This window comes from Emys orbicularis, chromosome 11, assembly GCF_028017835.1.
Source record: "Emys orbicularis isolate rEmyOrb1 chromosome 11, rEmyOrb1.hap1, whole genome shotgun sequence".
Lineage (NCBI taxonomy): Eukaryota > Metazoa > Chordata > Testudines > Emydidae > Emys > Emys orbicularis.
This window is the reverse complement of record NC_088693.1, coordinates 15,511,207-15,531,689: the sequence shown is the minus strand read 5'-3', so window position 1 is coordinate 15,531,689 and position 20,483 is coordinate 15,511,207. Positions and strand designations below refer to the sequence as shown.

At 40.3% G+C, this 20,483-nt stretch overlaps 1 protein-coding gene across 1 annotated transcript in view; it reads left to right on the top strand.

Moving 5' to 3' along the window:
* DPP10 (dipeptidyl peptidase like 10) overlaps positions 1–20,483 on the top strand; it is a 440,672-nt gene that overhangs the window by 388,991 nt on the left and 31,198 nt on the right. Inside the window, exons 11-14 of the mRNA XM_065412943.1 lie at positions 10,120–10,243; positions 13,491–13,529; positions 14,687–14,794; positions 19,066–19,157. Of these exons, the coding sequence (XP_065269015.1) occupies positions 10,120–10,243; positions 13,491–13,529; positions 14,687–14,794; positions 19,066–19,157 (363 nt within the window). The remainder of the gene's footprint in view (positions 1–10,119; positions 10,244–13,490; positions 13,530–14,686; positions 14,795–19,065; positions 19,158–20,483) is intronic.

The following is a 20,483-nucleotide window of genomic DNA, read 5'->3' as shown; positions in this document are numbered from 1 at the left end:
AAAGAACTAAAGTATTGTAATTTAATCATAAACATTATGGTCATCTGATCCTTCCCATTTAATATTTTCAAGTCCTTAAGCCCTTATCTGTCATTAATTTCCTATTTAAATTAATATTTATGTTATTTGTGTGTATTAGGGTGGTACTCAGGGGTCCAAACTGAGACTGGGAACTCATTGTTCTAGGTGCAGTGCAAACACGTGGTAAAAGACAGTCCCTTCCCCAAAGAGGTTAGCATCTAAGTAGACAAGAGAGACATAGAACATAAGAACGGCTATACTGGGTCAGACCAAAGGTCCATCTAGCCCAATATCCTGTCTTCGGACAGAGGCCAATGCCAGGTGCCCCAGAGGGAATGAACAGAACAGGTAATCATCATGTGATCCAACCCCTGTCACCCATTCCCAGCTTCTGGCAAACAGAGGCTAGGCACACCATCCCTGCCCATTTTGGCTAATAGCCCTCCATGAACTTATCTAGTTCTTTTTTGAACACTGTTTTAGTCTTGGCCTTCACAACATCCTCTGGCAAAAAGTTACACAGACTGACTGTGTGTTGTATGAAAAAATACTTATTTTTGTTTGTTTTAAACTGCTGCCTATTCATTTCATTTGGTGACCCCTAGTTCTTGTGGTATGAGAAGTAGTAAATAACACTTCCTTATTTACTTTCTCCCCACCAATCATGATTTTATAGACTTCAGTCATATCCCCCCTTAGCCGTCTCTTTTCCAAGCTGAAAAGTCCCAGTCTTATTAATCTCTCCTTATATGGAAGCCATTCCATACCCTTAATTGTTTTTGTTGCCCTTTTCTGAACCTTTTCCAATTCCAATATATCTTTTTTGAGAGGGGGCGACCACATCTGCACGCAGTATTCAAGATGTGGGCGTACCATGGATTTATATAGCGGAAATATGATATTTTCTGTCTTATCTATCCCTTTCTTAATGATTCCCAACATTCTGTTCACTTTTTTGACTACCACTGCACATTGAGTGGATGTTTTCAGAGAACTATCCACAGTGACTCCAAGATCTCCTTCTTGAGTGGAAACAGCTAATGTAGACCCCCATCATTTTACATGTATAGTTGGGATTATGTTTTCCAGTGTGCATTAGTTTGCATTTATCAATACTGAATTTCATCTGCCATTTTGTTGCCCAGTCACCCAGTTTTGTGAGATTCTTTTGTAGCTCTTCACAGTCTGCCTGGGACTTAACTATCTTGAGTAGTTTTGAATCATCTGCAAATTTTGCCACCTCACTGTTTACCCCTTTTTCCAGATCATTTATGAATATGTTGAATAGGACTGGTCCCAGTACAGACCCCCGGGGGACACCACTATTTACCTCTCTCCACTCTGAAAACTGACCATTTATTCCTACCCTTTGTTTCCTATCTTTTAACCAGTTACTGATACATGAGAGGACCTTTCCTCTTCTTCCATGACAGCTTACTTTGCTTAAGAGCCTTTGGGACCTTTTCAAAGGCTTTCTGAAAATCTAAGTACACTATGTCCACTGGATCCCCCTTGTCCACATGCTTGTTGACCCCCTGAAAGAATTTTAGTAGATTGTTGAGGAATGATTTCCCTTTACAAAAACCATGTTGACTCTTACCCAACAAATTATGTTCATCTATGTGCCTGACAATTTTGTTCTTTACTATAGTTTGAACCAGTTTGCCCAGTACTGAAGTCAGACTTACAGGCCTGTAATTGCCAGCATCACCTCTGGAGCCCTTTTTAAAAATTGGCATCACATTGGGTATCCTCCAGTCATTTGGTACAGAATCTGATTTAAATGATAGGTTAGAGACTACACTTAGTAGTCCTGCAATTTCACATTTGAGTTCCTTCAGAACTCTTAGGTAAATACTATCTGGTCCTGGTGACTTATTACTGTTTAGTTTATCAATTTGTTCCAAAACCTCCTCTAATGACACCTCAATCTGGTACAGTTCCTCAGATTAGTCACCTAAAAAGAATGGCTCAGGTTTGGGAATCTCCCTCACATCCCCAGCCGTGAAGACCGGTGCAAAGAATGCATTTAGTTTCTCCACAATAGCCTTATCATCCTTGAGTGCTCCTTTAGCGTCTCGATCGTCCAGTGGCCCCACTGCTTGTTTATCAGGCTTCCTGCTTCTGATGTACACAGCATGGAAGACAGGAAATATTATTGTCCATATTTTGCAGATGGGGAACTGAGCCACAGACATATTAAGATAATAGGTACTTAGCACCCACAACTCCAGCAGTTAATGGGAGCAACAGTTGCCTAGCATTTCTGAAAATCAGGCCCTAAGGCCCTGTTCCTCAAATACATTTAGATGCTTAAGAGGATCTGGGCCTAAGTGACTTGTCCAAAGTCACTCAGGAAGTCTGTGGTAGATCCATCAAACTGTATCTCCTGAGTCCCAGTCTTTTTTCCTTAACCAAAAGACCAGCCTTCTTTCAATATAGCATGCAGCAGTACCCAATTGTAATGAGTTTGGTTACCTTGCAGAATTCATTTCTAGTTGCACAGTATTAACTTTTGCACCAGTGTCCATAAGTGCAAAAATTTCCCATTAGTACTCATAAATGCATATAGTACCTCTTTCTAATACACAGCAGTATAAATAATTTAAAAACACAATAAATATTTTAGGAAGTCGTTCATGGGGCAAGAATCTAGTGTTTACCTTTCTTAGCAGACAATCTGCCAGCAAACTAAAACAGCAACACAGCATAGCTTGTTCATGCTAGCACACGCTGTACTTATTCAACCAAATCCACAATTATTCATACAGTCACCATACAGTAGGGTACACCATCGTTCCATTGCCACAAGTGTTAAATAACAGAAACTTCCCGCTACTCTAATCGGTAGATATGTTTCACAACCTATCCATTGGCTCTAAATTAGACTACAATGACTTCATTATAGAAAGTTGTCTGAATTTGCAAAATTGGATTTTTTCTTGGACGGATTCCTATTTTAAAGCTCAAAACTTTTTTTTTCAAATTATTCTAATTCAAATCTAAGTATCCACTCTTCAGGCGAATTTAGATTGTGAATGTAACTATGCTTTCAGTGTAATTCAATGCAAATCCCTTTTCTTTGTTCAGATTACTGTCTCTGTTGACTTTGCTAAGCACTTAGCATGGCAGGCAATAAGAAAATGCACATATCGTCTCGTTCACTAGGTTCCCCAAACGCACAAGTGAGATAGAAGGATCATACATTCTTAAATGATAATTAATGTGTTAGCAATTATTATGCTATGAACATAACATAGTGTCTCAATTTAGACCACCAAATTAAAGGAAAAAATTGTAAGAAAAGATTTTTGCTCTTTCAACTGAGTGTATCTCAAAGAAGGATGGATTGTGTGTGTGTGAGAGAGTGTGTAACATATATACATATATGCAAGTCCTGCCTATGTTGCCCAGCACTACCAATTATCAGACCCTGTTTTCAGCTGCTCATAACTTCGTCAAATTTTAACCATTCATTCTGCAAGTTTACATGGCAGGTGTCTGCCCTAGGCTGATATATTCATTTTCAGCCAAAATGGTTGAGCCGTTTCAGAGAACAAGGCTAGGGAAAATACATGTTTTCCCCCATATTAAAAAATTCAGGTGACTTTTTCTTTCAACATCTCTAGTGCTCCCATGCTTTGGAGCAGGCACTTGCCTGGGGGGAGGGATAGCTCAGTGGTTTGAGCAATGGTCTGCTAAACCCAGGATTGTAAATTCAATCCTTGAGGGGGCCATTTAGGGATCTGGGGCAAAAATCTGTCTGGGGATTAGTCCTGCTTTGAGCAGGGGGTTGTACTAGATGAGGTCCTGTCCAACCCTGATATTCTATGACATGTGCTGGGAGGGGGGTGGCCTTTGTGTCAGAAATGTGCCTTGCAGTGTCCCCATGAAATCTGAGCAAATTTAGCCAGTTTATAAACCTCTAAAAATTACAGTTTGCACATGCTCTATAGAGTCTTTTTCAATTTTAGCAGCTAAAGACTGTGAAGAATCCATACTTACCGAGCATGCTCAAGCCTCTCTCAGCTCCTGTTGTTAACCAGACTGTGTATGCACCATTCCCATAGAGTGACTTAGTACGCCCATTCCCCCACAGCTCCTACATGTGACCAGACTGAAGATGCACCATTCCTGCAGAACAACTGAGCATGCTCTAGCCCAGAGTCATATGGGCAAAGCCAGACTCTCTCTCTAATATCTGCTTCCAGCTGATATGGGCCAGGGTGGGGCCAGGCACTGGAACTAAGAGCAGGGAAACAGTTTCTCCTGTACTCTCAATGACCCCCCCAGCACTCAGGCAGAGTGGAAGATGAAGCTGTCTGATTCAAATGCAGAGAGGACAAAAGCCAGACTGCATGGGGGGAAGCAGTAGATTGGGAGAAGGAGTCTGGGACTGGCTGGGCAAGAAGACTGTGAGCTCGAGTGGAGGGGTGCTTTGACTGGGAGTCAGGGGCACTGGGGAGGGGAGGCTGTGACTGGGAGCCAGGAAGAATATGGAGGCTGGGACTGGGAGCTGGAGGAGAGTGGTGGCTGAAACTGATGGGATAACGTGGCTGGGACTGGGAACCAATGAGGGAAATGGCAACAGGAACTGGGACCTAGTTGGCTGGGAGGGTGTCATAACTATAAAGGGAAGGGTAACAGCTCTCCTGTGTACAGTACTAAAATCCCTCCTGGCCAGAGACTCCAAAATCCTTTTACCTGTAAAGGGTTAAGAAGCTCGGGTAACCTGGCTGACACCTGACCCAAAGGACCAATAAGGGGACAAGATACTTTCAAATCTTGGGGGGGGGGGGAAAGGCTTTTGTGTGTGCTCTTTGTTTTAAGGGGTTGTTCGCTCTTGGGACTGAGAGGGACCAGACATCAATCCAGGTTCTCCCCATCTTTCTAAACAAGTCTCTCTTATTTCAAACTTGTAAGTAAAAAGCCAGGCAAGGCGTCTTAGTTTTACTTTATTTTCTCAACTTGTAAATGTACCTTTTACTAGAGTGTTTATCTTTGTTTGCTGTACTTTGAACCTAAGACAGAGGGGGGTCCTCTGAGCTCTTTAAGTTTGATTACCCTGTAAAGTTATTTTCCATACTGATTTTACAGAGATGATTTTTACCTTTTTCTTTAATTAAAAGCCTTCTTTTTAAGAACCTGATTTATTTCTCCTTGTTTTAAGATCCAAGGGGGGTTGGATCTGTATTCACCAGGAGTTGGTGAAAGGAAGGAGGGGGGAAGGGTCAATTTCTCCTTGTTTAAGATCCAAGGAGTTTGGATCTGTATTCACCAGGGAATTGGTGAGAGGTTTCTAAAAGCTTCCCAGGGTAGGGAATGGTGGCAGCGGACCAGAACTAAGCTGGTAGTTAAGCTTAGAAGTCCTCATGCAGGCCCCCACTCTTGTACCCTAAAGTTCAAAGTGGGGATACAGCCTTGACAGAGGGAAAACACTAAGATTAGATGAGGAGCTGTGGGAGGGAAGGAGACTGGGATGAGTAAGCAATAAAGGGAGGCAGGGGTCAGGGGTAGGTGGTAGGGAAGACTCATTTGACAAGGAACTGGAGTGCAGGGAATGAACTGGCACAAGAAGCCAGGGAAGGAAAAAACTGAGAGAAGGAGATGTGTGTGGGGTGGGATACTGAGATTGGATATGGAGCTTGAGGAGGAAGACTAGGACTGTAGCCAGTGTGGTGGGGTGGGAGGGAGAAGAGATAGATTGGACAAGGAGCCATAAAAGGAGATTAGGACTGGTTGGATAAGGAGACTGGGATGAAAACCTGTGCCACTTTGTATAAATAAATAATTATTCAGTGGATCAGAGACTGTAACCCTGGTCTGATCCCTCCCAGGTGAGTGCCCTAACCACCAGGCTATAGAGTCTCTCTCTCTGTCCCCTGCTCTCCCTCCCTCCTGCCCAATGAATATTTATTATTTATACCAAGTGGAACAGCTTCAACAGGAGCTATTGAGACAGATGCACTCCTGAATACCCCATACCTCCGTGTGTATGGCACTCTCCTGGCTGGTGGGAGAGCTGGGTTCAGGTCCCTGCTCTACATCAAGCAAAGGAGGAGTTGAATCTGTCTCCTGCATCCAGGGTGAGTACTCAAACCATAGTGTGATTGGGTAAAAGAGGGGCACCACCACCTCCCCCTCGTTGGTTTACCTTGAGAAGGGACTGACCTGACTTAGGCATCTGACTCCAGGAGTGGGTTCACAGCTGTGAATTCCAAGTGGAAAGAGGCACCTCCCTCTGGCTCAGGGTTGGGTGCCTTGTTCCCTTTGAGGGGCGGGGCTTAGGCACCACTCTTCTACTCAGCATGTTGGCTTCTGTGAATCCCTAACTCTCCCCATGTGCTGAATGGGGAGTCTGGGCACTTCACTTTTAACATTACAGTAACTCCTCACTTAACGTTGTCCCGGTTAACATTGTTTCATTGTTATGTTGCTGATCAATGAGGGAACATGCTTGTTTAAAGTTGCGCCATGCTCCCTTATAATGTCATTTGGCAGCTGCCTGCTTTGTCCACTGTTTGCAGGATTCTCTGGAAGAGCAGCCCCTCCTTGTGGGGATTAGAACCAGGGGCGGCCAGCAGCCCCCCCCCCCCCCCACCATCAGCTCCCCTAAATTCCCTGTAAGGTATATGGCTCAGCAGCTGCCCAGCAGCAGTTCAGGTGCCCCCACCCGCCACCTTGCTACTCCTGACCTGCCCTCTGCTTTGGCGCTGCTCCTGGGAGCTTCCTGCTTGCTGGGGGAGGGAGGAGAGGGGTGCTGATGTCAGGATGTCCCCCTGTTTCTGCCCCCCCCCCAGCTCCGTACCCCCTCTCCACAAAGTGGAGGAGGAGACAGTCACAGGGATCCGGGACAGAAGGGGGGGAGGGAGCTTGCAAGAAGCTGTTGCTTCCTGTCTGAACTGTCTGATCTGCTTAAAAGAGCAATGTACTTGAAGTGTGGTCAGCGTACTTAAAGGGGCAACGCACGTCTCTCTCTCTCTCTCTCACTCATGCATGCATCCCCCAGCACTTTGGAAAGTCAACTAGGGTACCCAGACAGCAAATGTGAAAAATCGGGACACGGGGTGGGGGGCAATAGGAGCCTATATTAAAAAAAAGACCCAAAAATCGGGACTGTCCCTATAAAATCGGGACATCTGGTCATCCTAAAGTCAACACCTGTGCAGCCGTGCATGTGCTGTCAGGAGGAGGGAGTGGTGCGCTCCAGCTGGATAGCGTGGGCTCATCATCGTGTTCAGTTTTTGCAGGGAAGTGTTTGCAGCTACTGCCCTGCATCTATTGTGTTTCCTCCCTCCTACTGCCTTGGAGAGTGTGAGGCTACATTAACAACGGCGTATTAACCCTTGAGGGCTCAGCCGAGTGCTAGTTCATCAGTTAGCAGAAAGGCATTCCCTGGGAAATATTCCACCCTCTTACTCCACCACCTCAACCAAGCTTCACAATCATTCATTGCTGCGTACAATATTAAACTGTTTGTTTATAATTGTTTAAAACTTATACTGTATATGTATATAATGTATTTTGTCTGGCGAAAAAAAAATTCCTGCAACCTAACCCCCCTATTTACATTAATTCTTAGGGGGAAATTGGATTTGCTTAAAATCATTTTGCATAAAGTCTCATTTTTCAGGAACATAACTACAACGTTAAGTGAGGAGTTACTGTACTAGATAGCAGGATGCCTAACAGTGAGACATTGCAATTGCTAAGTACCCCCTTGTGAATCTAGCCCCAGAAGGCCAAATTAAGGTTGCACAGGCAACCTTATTTATGGCATTTTTTACATTTTTGAGTGCTTGACTTTGAAACTTTAATAATGTTCTTTTTGTGTATGTGATAGATAGATACAAATAAAAATAAAATGTATGGAGATATATCTATCTCATAGAACTGGAAGGGACCCCGAAAGGTCATCGAGTCCAGCCCCCTGCCTTCACTAGCAGGACCAAGTACTGATTTTTGCCCCAGATCCCTAAGTGGCCCCATCAAGGATTGAACTCACAACCCTGGGTTTAGCAGGCCAATGTGCAAACCACTGAGCTATCCCTGCCACCCACCCATAGATTTAACCAAGTCCAGGAATATGTACTACAGGTAAACGTTACTTGGAGCTTGTCAAAATATTGTGCACCATCAATTTATAATTCCAGAAAGACACATGTAGGGGGGAGCCTTTATAAACAGGTCATAGAGTAGTGAATTTTGAAAGTAGTTGGTTTTTGTCAGCAGGTAAGAAAATTAAAAAAAATTTTAAATGGTCTGTAATTTTTTCACGTATAGTGAACTAGAAGTACAATTAATCGTAGGTTCACATGATATTTGTTGGAAGGTTACCTTATAGTTTGGTTTAAACCACTGGTTTGATGTGGTTTGATATTAAATATTCAAAATACAAATACTAACCCCCTAGTCACTAGTTCCAGTCAGCATGTCAGATCACACTCTGGAAGAACATCCATATCACCTGGAATCAGGTGGAAAAACAGGGAAGGATAGTCCCAGGCAAGGTGTGCCCATTTAGTTATTCTACCACATGCCATAAACATGGAGTCAAATTCAGACCTGGGGCATCTGCATTGCTTTCCTGGGCCCATTATCTTTTGTGTGCAGCATCAAAACTTTCCTACAGGCCACCAATTGGCCATCCGTGATGTAGTGAGATGTCTTTTGACTCTATAATAAATATTGGCTGTTAACAAGTAATGAAGCTTCCCTCAAAACTACATTAAAAAACTAATTAAGTGCAAGCTAACACCCTCAGTTTAAAGTGGGACTGAATTTCTAGACACATTGTTTAAGTCCAATGTTGAGCATTTCTCAGCTGGACTGTAGAAGGTGCTAGCTGTCATAAGCAGTGAATTGAAGCAAGCATACCAAGTTTCTTTGTGATGACAAGCTGCAACAGGCCTTCTTAGTAACATCTTTAGTTTGACAGCATAACAGGGTTTCAGTAGGAGGTAGGTAGATATTCTGTGCCATTAAAATCTGTGTGTTGGACTCCTTTGCTGAGCCAAACATGTCTGGGGATGGACAGTTTGTCTGGTATTACAAGTTATTTGCTACAGTGAAAGTCGACTAACAGTGATACAGCGTCTGATTTCTCTTCATTCGGTCCCTGCATAGAATACTTTTACAGTGTATCAGTAAAAAGAACAGGAGTACTTGTGGCAGTGGCATTTTAAAATGGTCCCACAAACCTTGCAAAGCAATGGTGGGTGGGTTTTTTTGGTTTGCTTTTTTGTGAGGCAGGGATTGAGTGTTTGTGCAAAAGTTTGTTTCTCTTAGTTTGACGTCTGCTATATGTCCAGGAGAGAGAAGCATCTGGCATAGCAAAGAAATACTGCAGTTTGCAGACTATTTTTAAAAACAAATGCATTCGTTAACACATGTGGTTAGTCTAGGAAAGTTCAGGTGCAAGATCTGTTTTCTGAGTACATTCTCCTTTTACTTATTTGCTTCTAACACTAAACAGACAAATGAGAATGCAGGTAAATTGATTCTCCTTTTATTCTGACCATGACTCAATGACACAGTCCTGATTTGTTTCCAATACCTAACTTTCAGTGCTTTGCTCTAACCACAAGTCTCTTCTGTTTCATAAAAGACCTTACTCACTTGCACAAAGTTAAGTACATGTTTATGTGGTTTGCTGGATCAGCATCAAAATGGACAGTATATATTTTTGGAAAACTATTTTAAATATGGCAGTCATTTGACATATTTACAATCTGTATTTTATACATTTTAAATCTTCATTGAATAGTTTATTGCATATAGTCATGTGGGACAAAGGCTGTTGAAGGTGCATATGGCTCACAGCTACTTAAAAGATTGCAAGATAACTGCTAAAGGAGCAGAAACTTCCCAGGCAAGCAGCATGCCATAACCACTATTCCTAGTGGTAGCATCCATGACCCAATATATTTGTCATTTTGGTATCCAATTCCATCCTTCAATACTGATGTTTTCACAGGGAGCAACTCACTTCAGGCTTTGTTTTCCAGATTTGGTTTACTTACTATTATAATTTAAAACATTACACAACCTTATATAAATGATATGACCACTATATTTTAAAATTTATGTTTACCTCAGAGAATACTACATCACCATGGTAAAGTGGGTAAGCAATACCAGGACTGTGGTGAGATGGTTAAACAGACCACAGAACATTTCCATTCTTACGGTTTGTGAGACCACGACTGGGGCTTGTAGCAAGGTAAGTCAGATTTCCTTGTTTCTTTCTTTCACAGATTCTATTCCTGATATTTATCCTTATGACCAGAAAAAGGTGTTTGGAGTTTAGTCTTCAGAATGCCTGTTGATGCCGTAGTTACTAACTAAATATAATCAGATAACATGGAGATAAATGAAATAATAGAATTCTAGATTTTACGATGAAATGATTTCATGCAATCAGTAAAATCAAGAGACCTAATTTTCAGAGTTCCTATGCTTTGTTCATTATTTAACTTCAGTTGATCATCACCTCTGAAAATCAGGCATTTTACAGCTAGCTAATGCAGAGGCAAGATGTATCCCTTCAGGTCTTTTCAGCTATCCAGTGACTGTTCTTTCTTCCAACATAGTTCCATTCCAGACCTTAGTATCTATAAAGGTTTGCATGGATTTTATGGAAAGATGCAGGGTAGTCTCCGGAGGCTCATCGTACATAAACAATATATTTTATGGTTAAGATAACACTATGTTTTTTATTGAAATTGACATTTCTGGGAAGACCGAGGAGAGGCTTTCTTGGGCTTCAAAGGAAATCACATATGGTGACTGTCATGGGGTCATAAGGGTGTGTGAAGGGGAGCTAAAGTGCAGAACATTTAGTGGAGAAGATAATTTTTGTTTCCAAATTTCCTGCAGGTAGAAGAAGCCATTGCTAAGACGTGATGTTTCCACAGGAGCCCAGTGTTGAAATAATATTTCACTTTTTATCCTGTAATTTAGCCATGATAACACAGCTCTAAAAAGTGGCCAGTCTCATCAAAAGAATGTTTATTTTAATGCTTTTGCTGCTGATTCTGACAGCAGCCTCTGTGGTGATAGAATGTGGCAGCATTTCAAAATAGAAGTTTTTTCACAAAGGGTCAGGACAACTCATGGTTCCTCATTTTCCCCTCACACAAACATGTCTTCACACCTGGCGGGTCCTGCTTGAATTGAAGACCATGATAACAATCTCCTTGAGTTCTATTAAAACAGGACTGGAAACTGGGTGTTCATACCTTTCTATTTCCAAAGACACGTGCAACCATCACCCATCCCTCTTTATACTTTTTTTATACGTCTGGGTGCCTTCAGAAATATTTGTGAATGTACACCTTCATATGGACCACAAAAAGTGACAGGTAAAGGAGAGTGGAGGCTGTTGCTAGGGTATGATTGGATTGTGTACAAGAAAAAGAAAAGAATATTGTATAACACCTTTACACTAACTGCTCTGTAGCACCTCTCAGAAATATTTATTTCATTCATATTGATTGCTGTCATAACTGGGAATCTCAAACATATAAATCCTGCTGTCATGGCCCTGGGTAGCTGTGTCCAGTCCCTCAAGTGCACCCCTTTCAATACCCACCTCTCCCCTTTTCCTGGGGTGAAACCCAAGGATCCAACCACTCTGAATGGTTTCCAGATGGGATCATGTGGATAGTAATAAAATGCAGTGACATAGAAGCAGCTTCTTCAAACAAAGTAGGATTTATTTGCCAAAAGGTTCATAGCATTGAGAGAAGTGGATTTAAAACAACAAAGAGACCCATACACATACTGTCTTACTTACCCTTAGCATTCACCACAAGCCCCTGTGTAGATGTGTCTTATTCTTTGTGCCCCTTGTTCTCTTTGGGGAACAGGTTACAGCCTGCTTGCTGCAGACATTTACTCGCAGTCAATCTATGTCAGCCTGCAGCAGCTGACAACTTCCTCCCATCCCCTTCCTGAGGCCAGCATATTTAAGGTTTAGGATTCCCTTGTATGCTAGGCTTAGCCTTGGGAAGAGTAAAGCAGTCTAGCCTGGATAGGTGTTATCAAAGCTTAGATAGCTATGATAACACCTTAGCTTTGCCATTGTTTTGTTTCCTGTTGGTTTCCTTCTTACAAACTCATTTTGATCTACCTCCATATCAAGTAACCCACATAAACAAACACAGAGGTATGCACAATACTCATAAAAAATAACACAGATATTTCCACTTTGTCACAGCTCCCATTAGACTGAGGGAAAGTTTAGCCATTGACTTAAGTGACAGTGGGACAAGATCCTGGCTTTCTAAGTGAACTGAAAAATCCTCAGTGCAAGAATGTTTTACAGCATATATTACCATTTCAGTGCTAATGCATATGCAACTTCTATAAATATCTCAAGAGTTTATCAGTATTCATTTGCAATTCCAAAAAGATTTATATCAAAACAAATGATCAAATTATTATAGCCATTGGAATTTCAGTTGATTGGACCACACTTTTAGGGGGTAGATCCTCAGCTGTTGTCAATTGTCATAACTTCAGTGCAGCTAAGACAATTCATACCAGCTGCAAATCTGTCCCATATTATTTTACTGGTAGATATATGAAGTACCTGGTTGTATGGTATGGTGTAAAGGCAATGGCCCTATATGAAGCATGATATTGTAGATACTAAGATTTTGATGTATTCATTAAACTATTACCCATGAAACTAAACTAAACTAAACTATGACCCATGAAAAGCATGTTCAGATGAAAACAAATGATAGAAATCTTGTGCTGGCTGTTTAGCCAATGTTGCTGAAGATCCTACAAATTTCCAGTTGTCAGATGATGCCTAGCGTTAAAAACCAAATATTACTGTCTGTTCAAAGCTTTTTGATTGCTAATAAAAAGGGATTTTAAAAGATCTTATGTCCCTAGTTATCCTGGAAATTTAGAAAGACAGCTGTATTTATAATTAAATTATCATCTGTTAACCTTTTAAGTATTTATACATTTTTGGGATAATATCAATGGAAAGACTAGAACAGAGATTCTCAAACTGTGGGTTGGGACCCCAAAGTGGGTCACAAGACCATTTTAATGGGGTTGCCAGGACTGATGTTAGACTTGCTGGGGCCTGGGGCTGAAGCCGAAGCCCGAGGGCTTCACCCTGGGTGGTAGGCTCAGCTTCGGCTTCAGCCCTGGGCAGCGGGGCTCAGGTTGCAGGCCCGCCACTCGGGACTGAAGCCCTTGGATTTTGGCTTTGGCCCCCATGCCTGAGGCAGCTGGGCTCGGGTGGGCTCAGGCTTCAGTTCCCCCTCCTGGGGTAGTGTAGTAATTTTTTTTGTCAAAAGGGGGTCGTGGTGTAATGAAGTTTGAGAACCGCTGGGCTACAGCTCCGTAACACAGGACACAAACATTAAATATAAAGAGTCATTTTGATTAATGTAAGGATTTTTTTGGTCTGTATATATTTCATAAAGATAATTCTTCTCTTTTAGAAATATGAGATTACATCAGAAGTGTGGCTTTCTAAACAGGTATTGTATGAATGATGTCTGAAATGTGTAATGCATAGCTGCTTCTATTGTTACTTTTATCTCATTATTTTATTTCCTTTAATGAAATGTAAAATGACATTTTTGTTAAAATAAAATATTCACTTTTCAGGACCCCCACATTAATATAACATATGATCATCAGAAAAATGACTGTAAAAATTCAACATAGCATATGTATTCTTGCACAGCAGATCTGACTTCTGTGTGCATTGATCTGCTGTCTTTTCAGAGAAAAATGTTTTTACTCCTTTTTTCCTCCTGTTCAAAACTGATGCAAAAGAGTAGAAGGGAAAGAGGTTGTATAGGGCTCCAGAGGAATGCTTGAAAATAATATAACAAAGTTCACGCACATGAATTGTATATAGAACCAAAATGTCATCAAATGGTTCCACTTTCACAGATTCAAATAAAAAATCCAACAGATTGCAAAAATGGATGAAACATACTTATTTAAAACGCATTTCAGGTTCCATCTTGTAAGGTGTATGTAAGAAAAAGTCAATACAAATTATGATTTTATGGTAGGCGGTGTCCCTTTAACATTTCTATATGATGTTGGATTAGGAGATGCATAACAAGCAAAGTTACTTACACACTTCAACAGTCAATGGTAGGGCACTGATTCATCAAAGCACTTACATGTGCTTATGTCCATCCAAATTCAGAATCAGTGGCTTAAGTCCTGTTAAAGCCAAGTTTGCTTTGCTGAATTGACGCAGTAGACAACATTTGTCACCATTATCAATAAAACGTGTTGCTTTCATTATACATACGCCGTAAAGGAAACTCTCTAGTATTTCCAACACTAACGAAAGAGGACAATACCAAAAATCACATGAGAGAGAGTCAGCTTTGTGAGATTTTCAGCCCAAATATTCAGGCAAAAGAGTTTTGAAAAAGCATCAGAATTTATAGCTGCTGAATTGAACCATATCTCAGAACCCTTTGAGGTTTAGCCATTCTAGTTCCACTATTTTTACCACAGTATATAGACCCGATTATGCTGAAAGTCGAAGGACACCTCTTTAATCTTCGTGTAAGCAATGACAATCCACAGATTTAGACATCCACGCTGATTATTTGATGGAGAGTTTAATACACAGTTTGAGACAACTGAAACAATTTTATATTTATAGAATGAGGAGCCAGTTTTCTCCAAAGATGGAAGTAAGTTCTTTATGATAGTCCCAGTGAAACAAGGTGGCCGGGGTGAATTCCACCACATAGCCATGCTTATTGTTCAGGTAAGTTTGTGTTTCAGTTCATATTTTTGGGGAGTGGTTGTATAATCCCCCAGGCATATTGGTAAGGGGTGTGCCTGGTGATGTCTTACACAAACAAAAGACTGCCCTAAGTAGACACTTGAGAGCCTCCACATATGTATAATGGGGATGGCCTTTTCTCTATCATGACCACAGCTCTTCTGCAAGACACATTTGTAGCACCATGTAGTCAGGAAGGTGGATGAACTCTCTCTCCATAGTAGGCTGGTGCCAAAGATGCTCAATAGACCTGTCAACAGCAGGCACTCACACAGCACCAGTAGTCATTCTCTCTTCCTGTCTCCAGAACTAGTCAGAGACATTGTTTGCTTTCTATATCCTCTATAGCAAGATAATGCTCTGTATTAATGCAATAAGTTCCATATGAATATGGAAATCAAGGAAATTTCAGAAATGCCTATTTTACTTTATATATTTATTTTATTTTTTTTAAATGTCAGTCCAGAACTCTGGGTGCACACACAAAATTTAATTGATAAAACATACACAGAAACCAATGTCCAAATCTGAAACCCTCCAAAATTCAACCAAACTAGAATTCTGCCACTTCCAAGTGCTACATTTTCCAATGACTTTGACTTCTTTGGGTTATCCCTCCTGCCAGGGAAGAGCCTGGGACAAAGGATGAGCTTTGCAGTGTGACCAGAAGTTCCAGTGGATTTGGACTGTGGTGAACTAAAATAGAAAGTAAGGCCCAGATCCTCTAATGGATTTTGGCCCCTAATTTCAGTTGAAATCAATAGGAGTGAGGCACCAAAAACCCTTGGAGAATCTGAACCTAAGTTCTAGAGCTGAGAATTCCTCCAGCTCCCACTTAAATCAGGGGGCTGTTAATTCAGGTAGCTCAGCTGATCTCAATAAGACACAAGGAGAGAGATGCTCATATCCCGGACAATTTATGCTGGGATTTTCAAAGGAACCTTAGGGAATTAAAATAGCAGCCATTCATGATACCAGTGCTCCTTGGCATCACACCCTTATGATAATGTTCATGTTGATCTCAGTATAAAGCATGTTGTTCACAATGCAGTGTGGAAAAAAAGAAAGAGCACTGTCTTTCTACAGTAATTGTCTACACTGGCACTTTACAGCGCTGCAACTTTCTGCTCAGGGGTGTGAAAAAACACCCCCCTGAGCGCTGCAAGTTTCAGCGCTGTAAAGTGCCAGTGTAGACAGTGCACCAGCGCTGGGAAGCGCTGATAGCTATTCCCCTTGTGGAGGTGGTTTATTTTCCCTGGTGGAGGTGGCTGTGCTGTGACTACACAAGCCACGTTAAAGCGCTGCCATGGCAGCGCTTTAACTTTGCCAGTGAAGACGTGGCCTAAGATTTTAGAATGGGAAACATAAGTGTATGTGTCAAACTTCCATCTTTCAATAAACCAGTGATGTGCATGAAAATCAGAGAATATTACACTAATATAACAAGCAAGGAAATCCTATTTAGACATCTTTCCCATTATATGGTGCTGTGTAGCATTCAAAAATATTTGAAATAATAAAAAAATGGAGGAAAAATGTCTTGTAATGTCACACTAAATGTTAGTGCCGATAAAAAGTTTGGAGTGAACTTGTAGGCTGTTTCATTAGACCTGACCAAAGTTTTGGGGAAACTCAGGCCCCAATTCAATAAAGCATATAAGCACATGTTTAAATCCATTCCTGTTCGTCAAAGAACTTAAGCACATGCTTAACTTTAAGGACTGACTTCAATGGGACTTACACATATCCTTAAACGTAAGCATGTGATTAAATGCTTAGCAGTCCATCCCTATTCAGCAGAATAAGGAGATAGGGGAATATACAACTGCAAAGTGGCAAAGACCTCTGATTGTTTGGGCCAAATTCACCACAAGTATGAATAGGTCTAACTCTGACTTCAGTGGAATTGTACTACCTTACATTAGTGATGAATTTGTTTTTTTAGTGTATAGCTGCTCCCTGGAGTTAGTTTTTATCTACATATATATCTACATATATACGAGGAAACCAGACATTCCATCTACTGACCATTATTCATCAGTAAGCAACACTCTGTATGGTAATGGGGCTGATATGGGGCAATAAAGGATAGGAAATGTGTTTATATGCTGTGCTTTGCACACTGTATTAATCTGATTGTCCATTTCTAAAGCAAACATGGAGACATAAAAATTATATTAACCATTTCACATAAAGGCTTTTGTCATATCAAATATTTGTCACACTTTGCGAGAGCCACAGAAGCATAACAGTTGCCTCAGCAGAATTTTAAATAGGTGGTTGGTACTTAGCATTGTGAAAACCAAAATCCACCATGAACACTTGCAGTAAACAATGGAATGTTATGTGTAATTGCCCACTTAAGATCTTTCATTGGTAATGTTAAGCAGAAGTAAGCATTGTAGACACAGGAGAAGTTAAGCAGTTTTATTGCCCCCAGCATAAAAGTCTAATAACACAGAATTAAACTTTAATGATCAATGCACTTCTGTTTCAGTTAATCATTGGGGTTTGATTATCCAAATGAAGCACAGTTAGTGAGATATGATGGTTTTGCTTAGAACATCTTAAATCAACCTTATTAATGCTAAATTTTAGAAAAGATGTTACACAAAATGTGAATTACATAACCAAATCAGGTTATCAAAAGCATCTAATTTAATCTCTCTGGGGCACTGTTTTAAAAAGTGTTAAAGCCTGTCAATTTATTTACTTGTTGAATGTAAAGTGCTCAATCTGTGTTATGTTCCCAAATACCTTTAGTAATTTATATCATATTGAAAAGAAATTAATTAAAAAATTGGACTGAACCAGTGATATATCTATTGGAAATTCTTAGTTAGTTTCCCCCCCCCCCCCAAAATATACAAATATACAGTGGTTCGTATTTTCTACCATAGTATGAGAATTTAAAAGTAATTTAAATGGTTTGGGGCAAAAATTGCCTGCAAGCATGATAAATTATGTATTACAGCTGTAACCTTGAAAAACAGCCATATTGTTTAATACTTATCAGCAATATAAACCATAGCTTCTTTTGGAATCTGTGATTTCAGAACTTTAAAATTCCCTTCAGTGCTGCCATGAATGGAACTTTGTTATAAATGAAAAGTCCTCTAGCCTCTACCATCTAAGCAGACAGGAAACACTCACTCATTCATTTCAATAGTTCTAGATGCCCCAACTAATATCAGTACCCCATTTTAATGGAATATTTCTTAATATAGATACGTACAGCACCTAGCACTATATGGCCCTGACCTCAGATGAGTCCTCTGGGAATTACTGTAATACCTTACACTCTCCGTACAATTCTTTCCCAAGCAGTTTTTTTTTATTTTCTCAGTGGTCAAGACACTGTAATTCTAATGGCTGGAAGTTTAGGGTCTGATAGTTTAAATGGCAAATAACACAGGTGGATACTAGGGACCACATTCAGCTCTGCCTTGACTCCTACTAGGTTAGCAACAAAGGGGATGAAAACGTGTATCTGCCTACCTCACAGGATGGTGGTAGTGTTGGTATTGTTTATTTGTATTGTGTTAATGCCTAGAGGCCTAGACCAGGTCAGGGTCCCATTGTGCTCTGCTCTGTACAAACATACAGTAAATTTTCAGCAGTAACTGGCTAATGTTTGTACAGCACTTTGAATGCATAGGGTCAGGCTAAGCCTCTTTGTGCCACTCCAGCAAGTAAAGGACAAGCAAATCTTGAAGAAACACAGGTGATATTTATTTATGTTTAGCTCCTTGCAGCTTTGGGGTCAGATCCTCAGCTGCTGTGAATTGCTGTACTAAGGATCTGGCTTTGACCTTTTGCACCTTTATTCTCGTTTCTGGAAGAAAAACACTTATTTGTTAGTTTAAAGGGTTTTTTTTTAATATAATGAAAATTTCAGCATGTATTGTGATAGCCTCTAGCTGAAATCAAACTTGCACCAAAATTAAAGATATGCCAACCTAGATAAAATATAGAACCTCTATCGTCGATATTGTGTATGGGTAATTGAAAAAATATTGCAATAGAAACTGACATGATTTTACTACCTTGGGAAAAGTTAATCTATTGAGGGAGAAAGGATCCTTACTGTCAATGCCTTTCAGTGCATGTGGGTTTTGTGATTTAAGTGAGTTATGTTGTACATTAAAAGATTAAAAAGCTGTAAATCAGTAAAGATGTGCGCTGACAATCATGTTAAGTAAAGAAAAACATAAGTAGTAAGATGAAAGTCAATACTTACCATTTCTCTGCAGGCTAAAACTGAACAAATCAGTGTGAGACACCTGACATCAGGAAACTGGGAAGTTATCAAAATCCTGGCATATGATGAAAATACTCAAAAGATGTGAGTATTAGTGTTCTTTGTCTGCAAAGGCAAAATATCTGTGAATTATTGAGATAGACTCCATTTAACTGGAAATAGTGTATATACAATTAAGTAACAATATTTTTTTTCATTTGCAAAGCACTGCCATAAATTATAATCATAGTACAAAGAGCAGTTTCATACATTTGATCTGCCAAGGTAATGCAAGTATCTTTTTCGAATAACTAATGGAGATATGCTATGCCATCTACTGACTCACTCTGTTGATTCAATAAAAGGAATTAAACTACAGCATGGAGAAAATAACCTTTCCAACCCTCCTGCCCTGCCCTCCGGAATCCAAGTTAAAAAAACCTGGCAATATTATTAGACCTGATAAAACTCAGAGGTTTGAGTTCACAGGGGTTTTATACCTTTTCTTTGGTTTCAATGTGCGGGCATTCCAACCTTCCAACTTTCACTTTGATGTTCTTTGTTCAAACAGATACAAAAACTGAAATCAGAAAATACAGGGGAACTCAGCCAAAATCATTGAGTTTCAACCAATTTATTAATAAAACCTGATCAAAACCAAACCAGGGACTATATATTAAGGTTCCTACATAAGGAAGGAAGTGCACTGACTGAATGGCAGTGCCTGGAGACAGTATGGGCCTGATACAAAACACATTGAAGTCAATGGAATGAGTCTAGCTGACTACTATGGGCTTTGGAACAGGCCTTATTTATATCTGTATAAGGCAGAAATAAATATAATGTGCTTGACTCTGATCTCCACTGAAGTCAAAAGAGTTTCAGCAGCAGTGGTGGAGCCTGTGTGAGATTAGAATCAGTACCCTTGCCTCCAGGGTTACTGGGGGATGCAGTTATGGACAGATCCAGCTATGGCTTTTGAAAAGAAAAGCTCTCTTTAGATACCACACAGAGGCAGCCATAATGTGCCCCTGAGAGTTCAGTATTGTTTTGATATGAAAACATACATCAGCCCAGGTATGTAAAGCTGTCTGCACATCTGTAATTTGAGCTGGGTGAATAATGGATGTTTTGGGGCTCATTGGAAATTTAGAAAACCAAAAAATACTTTGGTTCAAACTGAAAACATTTTTTGAAATGTTCAGTGATGCGAAAAGATCAGGGAGAAACATTTTGTTTGATCTGAATTGAAATGAGTCAGTTTTGAGTTCCAGCATTTTTTAAACCTTTTAAATTATTTTTTCAAATAATATTAAAGGAAAATTTGAAACAAAAAGTCATTTTGAACTGAAAAATGGAAATGTTTTGACTTTTTCAAAAAAATTTTTTTTAACTGAAACAATTCAGCAGAACCAACATGAGTTTGCGAAA